This window comes from Limulus polyphemus, unplaced genomic scaffold, assembly GCF_000517525.1.
Source record: "Limulus polyphemus unplaced genomic scaffold, Limulus_polyphemus-2.1.2 Scaffold2642, whole genome shotgun sequence".
In the NCBI taxonomy this organism is placed as follows: Eukaryota; Metazoa; Arthropoda; class Merostomata; order Xiphosura; family Limulidae; genus Limulus; species Limulus polyphemus.
This window is the reverse complement of record NW_013668252.1, coordinates 13,909-24,439: the sequence shown is the minus strand read 5'-3', so window position 1 is coordinate 24,439 and position 10,531 is coordinate 13,909. Positions and strand designations below refer to the sequence as shown.

The 10,531-nt window shown below is 31.5% G+C and overlaps 1 protein-coding gene across 1 annotated transcript in view; it reads left to right on the top strand.

Moving 5' to 3' along the window:
• LOC106467515 (E3 ubiquitin-protein ligase UBR3-like) overlaps positions 1–10,531 on the top strand; it is a gene marked incomplete at its 3' end in the record, with an annotated part of 72,699 nt that overhangs the window by 51,007 nt on the left and 11,161 nt on the right. The window contains exons 22-25 of the mRNA XM_022395713.1: positions 2,671–2,823; positions 3,512–3,654; positions 5,124–5,234; positions 5,499–5,693. Of these exons, the coding sequence (XP_022251421.1) occupies positions 2,671–2,823; positions 3,512–3,654; positions 5,124–5,234; positions 5,499–5,693 (602 nt within the window). The remainder of the gene's footprint in view (positions 1–2,670; positions 2,824–3,511; positions 3,655–5,123; positions 5,235–5,498; positions 5,694–10,531) is intronic.

The window sequence follows — 10,531 nt, the reverse complement described above, 5'->3', positions numbered from 1 at the left end:
CTTAAATTTTCTGATGATATTAAGATCTTGGGTGTTGCTCGCTGTGAAGAGGATGCTCCTGATTTACAAAAGGATTTAGATCATTTGGTGAGTTGGGCAAATAAAAGGCAGATGGGTTTTAATTATAATAAATGCAAGATAATGCATGTAAGTTTTCATAATTTGAAGTATAAGTATCATGAAAGAAAGGGATCTTGGTGTAATGGTTGATCAGTCTTAAAAGCCATCCAAGCAGTGTGTTGTTGCTAGTGTTAGGGCAAATAGGATTTTAGGTTGTATCTATAGAAATACTGAATACAAGTCTAAAGATGTTATAATTTTATTGTATGGGTCACATTTTGAGTATTGTGTTCAACTTGGGCTCCCTACCTTAGGAAAGACGTTGAATTGTTGGAAAGGGTTCAGAGAAGGGTTACTAGAATGGTGCCTGTGATGGAGGGGTTGTCATACGACAAGAGGTTGAAATCTCTCAAATTGTTTTCTTTTGGAAAAAGAAGAATTAGGAGGGGATCTGATTGAGGTGTTTAAGGTTGTAAAGGGAATTGATAGTGTTCATGCATCATCTTCTTTCATATTTAACAGTGAGAATAGTAGGACTAGGGGATACAAATATAAATTTTGGCAAGGTAGGAGTCATTTTGAGCTAAGACAGTTTCATTTCTCTAACAGGGTGGTTGGCCTTTGGATGTTGTGGAGGCAGTAAATTTAAACGAGTTTAAGAGAAAGCTTGATAACTATATGAATGATAGGGGCTGGTTTTAAGATTTTGTTTTAAATTTATTTATTTAATAGTTTAATTTAGTTTAGACGATGAAACAGCCTAGATGGACCAATAGGTCCCTTGTTGTCTCTAAACATTATGTTGTGTTAATTTAATTTACACTAAGGTCTATTGCCAACTTTGTGCTTAGTGTCTTTAATATTCCCAAAATTTTGATCAGTCTGTTTATTTGTAAATAGAGTTTAAACTTTTAATGATAATGATGAATTATATTAGCTTTGGCATAAGAATGTAAAGCAAGAAAATTTTCATTTTCCAGGAGCACACACAATGATCTTTATACAATTTATCAAGTGTCACAAAAATTGTCACCAGTAGCTCAGCAGTATGTGTGCAGATATATAATGCTGAAAGTCAGGTTTCAATGCCCGTGTTGGACACAGCACAGAATGTCAAAACTGCATACATACAAAAGTCACAACACTGCATTCTTTACTTAGTAACCTTGACCACTTTACTCAAGCAATAAATGTTTAGCTTTCCTTTAGATACATCAATTACATTTGTGTATAAGTTAATAAATAATTTGTTGAGAAAGCTAGTACATGTTAAACCCAACTAAACATCTAATAGTATTGTAGCAAGCAACTAATAATTCCATTTATACTACTAATTTCAATAAAGTTTAGATCTACTATTACAGAAGAGGTCTAGTGAGTGTGTTGAAACTTGTTTACATAAAATCCTGTATATATACTGACTAGTCTCTTCACTAGAACCCTGTTCACACAGACACATATTTGTAGAACACTGTTGATTGACTGATCATATAATTGCTTGAGTTTTATGGATGTAAATATTTTTATATACTGATCTTCAGTATATCCTGTATATATACTGACTAGTCTCTTCACTAGAACCCTGTTCACACAGACACATATTTGTCTTACCAACGACTACTGATCTTCAGCGGTGTTTACTTTAGTGATAATTGAATAGCATTTTACATCATAGGGACTTTATTTTGCTCTTCATGTTTCCTTAGTGTTTTTGAATGTGAATTTTGTTATAGCTATATTCACTGTTGTATATACATTACTTGACTTGTAATTGTAGTATTTGTAATATTACGTTAGTTTCTGTTATTATGGTTGTTGAAACTTCAAATTTTATTGTTATATAATTAACTCTAAGTTATTGAGGTCTGTAAAAATATGTAAAAGAAGGTGACTGGAAATTTTTTAAGTAAAGGATTAATATTTTGTTTGGACAGAATATAGTTTGTCTTCATCGGACAACCCCATAATGAAATTGGTCAATTCAAGCTGTTTGTAATCCATAAATTATTATACTGTCTAGTGGGGCATTAGTATTTTTACTGCTGGTAGATTTCTAGAAGCTTGACGTGAGATTTCCTAAAAATAATAAAATTGTTTTAAAGAATTTCCCGATAGTTATAAATATTAAGCATCTTTTTATACTTTGTCAAACCTTTCTCTGGTATCTTGTGGTGTTAAGTAATGAAATTGGTTTTATTTTTCTTTCATTGTAAATTTATTGACAAATAAATTTTAATAATAATAATATTTTTAGCTAGAGCTCAAAATTTTAAAAACATTTTTTTTCCAGCTTCAGTAAAATATTCCAAAGTTTTTTTGTTTTTTTTTATATATCTAAGTTAAGCTTTCTAGATCTTTCAAGCAGTAGAAGAAAATATTACTAGCTTCAAAGGGTTTAACTGAAATATTTTCAGATAGTTCTCCACCCTACCCCCAAGTGCATTAGATTTAAATTGTAAAACCATCTCATTGAAATGCCTAAAATATTTCCAGTTACAAAAAAAGATATGTTTTAAAACATATTCAGATTAAAAGTTATCATTATTATTATTATTTCATCCTCAATATTCCAATAACAAACCTCAAAATTCTGTTGTTTCACTTTTACAGAGTTAGATTCCGATCTTGGAGACTGCGGTGAAAGAATGAAAGAAGTTGTTGTGAATGTTGTACAGGAATATGAATGTGTAATTTGTGGCCAGATGGCGCCCTCAACTGAAGAACGGCCAATTGGAATGGTCGTACTTTTGCAGGCAACAAGCGGCAAGTGGATTTTTTGTTGTGTTTAGAGCCTTAAAATTTTGAAACTATTTCAGACAGCAAGAAAATGGTTTTATTTTTAATAAAGTGGTGGTAACATTTTCTAATAAATGAAAATTTGTAAGGCAGTGAATGATGCATGATTATATAAATAATAATGTCATTGAATAATTCTCTCGTGTCATAATTAAACTTTTTATAGTCTAGTTAATAATAACTTAATAATGCATAGAGGTACTTTAACATATACATCATTTACGTTTATTACTTTGTGTTGTTGTTTTATTCACTCAATATTTAATATACTTGGTTTGCAAGAATTAAATCACATTGCCATGTATGTAGATCATTTCTAAAAACTCAAATTCTTGATCAACCACTTAGTTCAGACTCTCGTAAAATAGATATAAGGACCAACTGTGACCCAACGTGCAGATTGCGAGACTGTGGATCCGAGGAGCCGTATATGCAGTATAACACTGACTGTCAAATTCTACTATTCAATTAGAGTAGATAGTGATATTAACTAGCTGTCTTCTCTCTTGTCTATTAGTTCAAAATTAAGAGCAACTAGTCTTGTGCAACTGTCTAAAACAAATTAACTAAAATATGCTTAAAATGTATACAGATTTGTGTACTTAATTTTCTAAAGGCTCTACATAGGTGTTAAAAAGTATCAAATAAATTTCAGTTCTGGGACATAGTCGTCAGGATGACCCAAGGTGTCACAGACTACCTTGTTCTGATGAAGATCGTTTGATGTTAGGAAGAGATCAGACAAGAGCTGCATACATGGGACAGAGGATAGACCAGCTAGATCACCATTTTGATAATGTAAGTTTGGATTTAACTAACTTTGAGATATTGGTGTTGATAGTTCCAGGGTAAAACCAGTGTCCTTGATAATAGTACCAGAATTCTAAGGTAGAACAAGTGCCCTTAGTATCAGTACCAAAATCCCAGGATAGAAATAGTGCCCTTAGTGGTAGTTCTAGGGTGGAACCAGTGCCCTTAGTATCAGTACCAAAATTCTAGGATAGAAATAGTGCCCTTAGTGGTAGTACCAGGGTTCTAGGGTGGAACCAGTGCCCTTAGTGGTAGTACCAGGGTTCTAGGGTGGAACCAGTGCCCTTAGTGACAGTTACAGGATTGGAGGGTAGAACCAGTATCCTTATTAACAGTACCAGGATTCCAGGCTATAACCAATGATCTTAGTGGTACCATGCTCCTAGGGTGAACCAATGCCCTTAGTGATAGTGCCAGGATTACAGGGTAGAACCATTATTCCTAGTGTCAGTACCAGGATTCTAGTCTAGAACTAATGCCCTTTGTGATGGTACCAGTATTCCAAGTATAACCAATGTCTTTAGTGTCAGTACCAGGATTCTAGTCTAGAACTAATGCCCTTTGTGATGGTACCAGTATTCCAGGTATAACCAATGTCTTTAGTGACAGTACCAGGATTCCAGGTTCAACCAATATTCTTTGTAATATTACCAGCATTGTTATTTTAAGCATTTATCTCATCAGGTTAGAATAGAATTGTTTGTTAAAAAGAAACATAAATACTACTTCAAATATTTTGATACATCAACAAGATGTTAGGAAGTGTACACACTTGGTCTTGGTGTATAAATGAAGGGAAAAAAATTTTTGTAATTTTCTGATCTAATCTTATAATCAAAATTATATTCCTGTTTTCATAAACTGTTATCAAAGATAGTAGTGGCATCGATTCTAACTATGGATTTGGAGAATATTGTAACTTCTTGTGGGTTGAGAGTTGTAACTATTTAATTAAAGAAAGAATAGCAAATAGAATAGGGTTACAACTAATTAGTTAAAGAAAGAATAGCAAATAAAATAGGGTTACAACTAATTAGTTAAAGAAAGAATAGCAAATAAAATAGGGTTACAACTAATTAGTTAAAGAAAGAATAGCAAATAAAATAGGGTTACAACTAATTAGTTAAAGAAAGAATAGCAAATAAAATAGGGTTACAACTATTTAATTAGAGAAAGAATAGCAAATAAAATAGGGTTACAACTAATTAGTTAAAGAAAGAATAGCAAATACAAATAATGGTTGCCTATGTTATAAAAACAAAGACTGATCAATGACAATTTAAAAAATTCTTAAATAGAATTAAAAATGGCTTATTTATTTTGTTTGTTTTCCCAAATTATCAAAGTTGAAAATTTTACTGTAATTAGTTTTGTTCATCTGATAATTAGATCAAAAGATGATGAAAGTATTAGTGGATGAAGAATGTTTACTGTTACTTTTGTTTGTGTTTCCACAGAAATCGTGGCAGGCTTCAGTGAACATTGGTTGGCAAGGTGGAGTTCATGTCCAGTCTTGTGGACATTACTTGCATACTGTCTGTCATCAGTCCTACACTGAATCACTCAGGGTAACTTTGATTTCTCTATGGTATAAGAATCTTAATTTTTTTAGACATCTTTCATCTAATGACCTTTTCAAGTTTGTGTCATTTATTAATTATTTATTGCAACAGTTAGCTTAGGTAGTGATATATTAATTTTTCAACTATTTACTGTAATGGTCTAGTGTATGTGACACAATGATTTGTAAACATAAATACTGTGATGGTTCAAGTTTTGAAGGTATCGGTTTTCAACCATTTTGAGATCAGAATGTAAAATGTTTATTGTAGCAGAGCCAGAGACATCAAAACCTTGCTGTTGAACAAGGAGAGTATTCGTGTCCACTCTGTCGTCAGCTAGCTAACTCAGTTCTTCCTATTTATCCCGACATGGGAGAGACTGTTGCAGTAGTCAGATGTCCACCGAACAACTTGTCAGCCGTAGCACAGGAACTGTCCCAACTTATGGCAACTGTCCCTACCCCTGTAAGTTGTCTATTAAGGGTAATGACAACTTTAAACACGTGACATATAAACGTACATTTACATATATCTTGCACGCTTATATTTATGACTGTAGTAGTCTTTTCTAAGTATAATTTGAACTGTTTGCATGACATAAAATGATGCAATTTTGGCCAAAGTGGAGTGTGATATGTTATAATAAAAACTGTTTGGTCAAACCTGGAAAATAACCAACTACATAATTACTAATGTCTTACAAGAATTTACACTATAGTTGTATTATTTGCTTACTCAATCAAGAGTTGGTTTATAGTACTTGAAAGTAACGACAATTTTATGTTATACTGTTAGTGACTTTGTGTCGTACCCACTTGGCCTCGATCTTTTATAGATGGGATATAGTAATTATGCACATGCACAAATGTCTGTTAGTAAAATGTATCGGCAAATTCACCGTCCACTACCACTTACAGTTTCACTTAGTTTTCTAACCCTATCAAAACAATCTATGCCCATTGTAAGAAGGTTACGTAACTCTCGTGAAATTTCCTTCCAAAAATTAAACCAGTGGATGAAGTTTGAAATTTGACAGGAACTTTCCTAAAAGGTTGTAGTTTCAGAAAAAGTAAAATATTTGATTTTAAATTTTTCTACTAAAATATCATTATTTAATGTCATTATTTGTTCCCAGGACTCTGAATAGTTCACCTGCAAGGTGATTTTCATGTTAAATATAAAAATACCATTTTTTTATCTTACAGTTTTCACATTTCATTTGCATAACCTCTAGAAAAGGTTTTATAAGATAAATGTTTATATATTATTTTTCCATTTTCTCTACCATGCCATTAACTCTAGCTAATATCAATCACGTACAGTGCAATAAAATGTTTAATATTAAGAAATGGAAATATGTACACACCTTTTAACTTTTCATTGAATAATCTTTAAATATCTTCTTTGGACTATATGTGTAATTTTATGTCTTTACCTTTTCACTTAAGTTTATTTTTAATGTTTTATTTTCCTTTCCTATTTTTTATTGTTGATTATTGATGTCGACACACATCAGTAGATGCCTGCGGGCCATATTACGTTATCGTTACCAGAGACGCTTTAGCCTTCAACAAAAAATTTCTCACACAATTAGAATTTTAAACCTTGTTGAGCAAGGCAAAGTTTTGTTATATAAATTATTAAACCTTTCAAATATGTATTTTAAAACACAAATAATACATAATTAACTAAAGTATAAAAGTAAAACCTAAATGCAATTTAACTGTGTATCAAACTAACATCTATAAGGTGAGTAAAAATAGCCAGGGATGATGATCTCCAACAAAGTACTTAGCAGTTATATGCCTTTGTAGTCAATGTTTACATTGTGTTAGATTATAGATGATATATGCAAAAGATACTGTAAAATCTGCTCTTTCTATTGGTTATAAGCATGCCTTTCAGATCTAATCTGTTGCTAAGCGACAGCCCTTTCTAATGTTGAAGTTGGCGTGACTTCTACTGTTGGGGGAGAACTTTGACAATGTCATTATTGAAACTCAGTTCTTGGAATTTGACGTAATTAGTGGTGAACATGCAGTATGCGTGTGTACTTTGATCTTCTGGGTAAAACTGAGGCACAGTAGAGTTGAAATAGAAGAAACAAAAGATATTTTAACTGTGAGCATGTCACATTGCAACAAAACTGAAGTTGTAGTTATTGTTTTAAAGGTTTCTTTTGAAATAAAGGACTAGAACTTAGATAATATAAAACTTTCAATTATAACGTACTTGTTAATTATAATCTCATTAAAATAGATAGGCAGTTTAATTAAATTTTGAATATAACTCAGTAATATGTGCAGAAAGGAATTTAAAAAATGCAAGGGTTAAAATGAAGATTGATTAGGCTTATTTTCCTTTACCAAATAACACCACCAACATGGTCTAGTGTAGTGTGTGTTGGTATCATATGAACATACAGTAAAATATAAAGTTCTGTGATATTGAATAATTATTTTCATCAGTATTAATGTTGTATTCTTTAACTATGGAGACAGTTAGGCTCCATCAGTATGACCAACCCTGTAACCACATGACTCTGAAATAGTACATATAACTGTATGTACTAATTGTATCTTCATAAAATTTTGCAAGCTTTTACTAAATATTACAAGTCTATTATATACATACAAAAAAAAAGATTTTTTAATAAAGAATTTTTACTAAAGATTTGTCTATGTATTTAGTAAGTCTTTGCTAACTCATCGCGAGTTAAAGGTGATTTTCATGCTAAGAATTAAAAATACCTATTTTCATCTTACAGTTTTTCATATTTTATTTGCATTACCTCTAGAACTTCCTAAGTGAATATGTAATGTTTTTTTTTCTGTAAAACTTTATACCTTATCTATTATTTTCTTTACCCTAACACTAACTGTAGCAATATCGTCGATGTACAGTGGATGAAAAGTTGATGCTCTTTATGTTAGTAGAATGGCTGCAGATTGTAACATACAGTTATTCATTTTAACTTATTAGGCTTCTAACCTTTTCACAACTGCTTTCATTTATTTTCATTGTGTTATTGTATTTTGAACCACGTCTATCTAGCGTAACGAAACAATAAATCACCCGGTGCGAGCTTAAAGTAAACTATCAAGATACACTTAATACGAGACATCAGTGTGCACGCATTCCTTGAAGATAAGTCGTAAGAATTTTTATTTTTCATTTTAAGTTTTCTTATCAATTGTAATTGTAAGTAATTGTTACATTTTAATTATTTTGTTGAAAAATATATAACAATAAGAAAACATACAGAAAACTAGGAATTTAACATTTGGTTTGTTATTGAGGCCTTTTGCACTAGAGTTTGGTTTAGTAAGCCTATTTTTTTCTAACAATGTTCGTTATCCAAATATAATTGATGTACTTTTCATAGATGTACGTTAGATATGTATCAGGCACTAAAAGAGAAATGTCCCAAAACTACTACAGTTTATTTGTCTTTCTGTTTAGCCTGTAAACAGTTTAAAAAATTCCATTACTGCTCATAGCAGAATTGTTTGCCTAAAAGTATCAAGTTCTTGCAAACTGTTGACTTTTACAGATAGAACAAAGCACAATCATATGAGTTATGTAGCTAAGAATAAGTTCTTTCTGTTGGTTATACACGTGTTCAATAGCAGTTTCACAGAAAATTATAAACATGTCATAAAATACAGAGTATACTGAGTGGGTTGAACAAATATAGTGATATCTCAGTAAAACAAGAATGTAAGGTGTTGACATTTTATATTCTAGCTTGTCAATATCTGTAGTATGTTCCTAATTGTTTGAACAATGTAAAACCCTTTTAAAGGAACAGAAAAAATCTATAAATGATACGTCAGATTGAAAATTTATCTAAGTATGTTCTTTTTAAATTAAAATATTAAAACTTAGATAGTATGAAAATCTGAATTTTAAAACTACGTATTGATGCCACATGAATTAATATACGTTGATTACAAAATAGTTCATTTTAATTTTGAATGTAAGTAACTCTGTACAAAGGTTGTGACACATACACTTAAACCCTCCCATGTGCATAAGGTTAAAAGTTGTGGTCAAAGAATCAAATGTCAGACAGCTGAAGTATGATGGGGGGAACTATAGACTATGATGTTACTTCTCGAGTTTAATGTGTCAGTATTTCAGTGAAGACAATTAGTTATTCAATATAACATTTATTAATAATCTTTCTTGTTTTAGAAAGAATCATAGTTAGATCACTGCTGGGCCATTGAGTAGATTACATAGTTCATAGTTCAATTCCAGCTTTATTCAAGTACTATATTCATACTGTGACAACTAGTTGTACCAGTAGAGATCAGTAGGAAAACATGTATTTGTGTTAGAAACATGAACATCTACTGTAAATGTAATAACAGTGTTATTTTTGCTTGGGATTTTTTCTTTAAAATAATGTAAATTATTACAAACCACTTGAGGTCTGGCACAAATACTAAACAATCTTAAAATTAAATATTGTATATTCCTACAACACTTGTATTTACTTTCTCATGAATAATGGTGTTACCCACCACCAACTCATGGGGTATTACAATAAAATAGTGTGATTTGAATGCTATTCTTACAATGCACGCACAGCCTCAAAGTGCTGAATGTTATTTTTTCGAAAACGGGAAGTGAACCATGAACCCTCTAATTCACAGTCCAGTATGATAACCACTAATCTCGACCAGTCTCATTTATTTTGAAGAATAATTTGTTTGAAAAAGTATCAGATCTATGTTTACATTTGCTACTCGAAAAGAACACACGTGGAAAGGTGAAGCCGGTGTTTTATTTTCAACAGCTACTTGTTGCTATTGTTGTACTTTAGTTGGGATTTTAAATATTATTATTCAGAACCTTTCTTTGCTAATAAAAACCGTCAATAAACACAAATAAGTGGTTTCATCATTGTGTTAGGGGACCGTACTACCAATACATAGTAATATTAATAAGTGGTTTCATCATTTTGTTAGGGGACTGTACTAGAAAAACATAGAAATGTCAAGTGTTGTAAATACACGTGTAGTAATGAATAAATTCAACCAGGTTTGGCGTGTTGAAAGTACACGTGTAGTGATGAATAAATTCAACCAGGTTTGCCGTGTTGAAAGTACACGTGTAGAATTGAATAAATTCAACCAAGTTTGGTGTGTTGAAAATACACGTGTAGAATTGAATAAATTCAACCAGGTTTGGTATGTTGAAAATACACGTGTAGTAATGAATAAATTCAACCAGGTTTGGTGTGTTGAAAATACACGTGTAGTAATGAATAAATTCAACCAGGTTTGGTGTGTTGA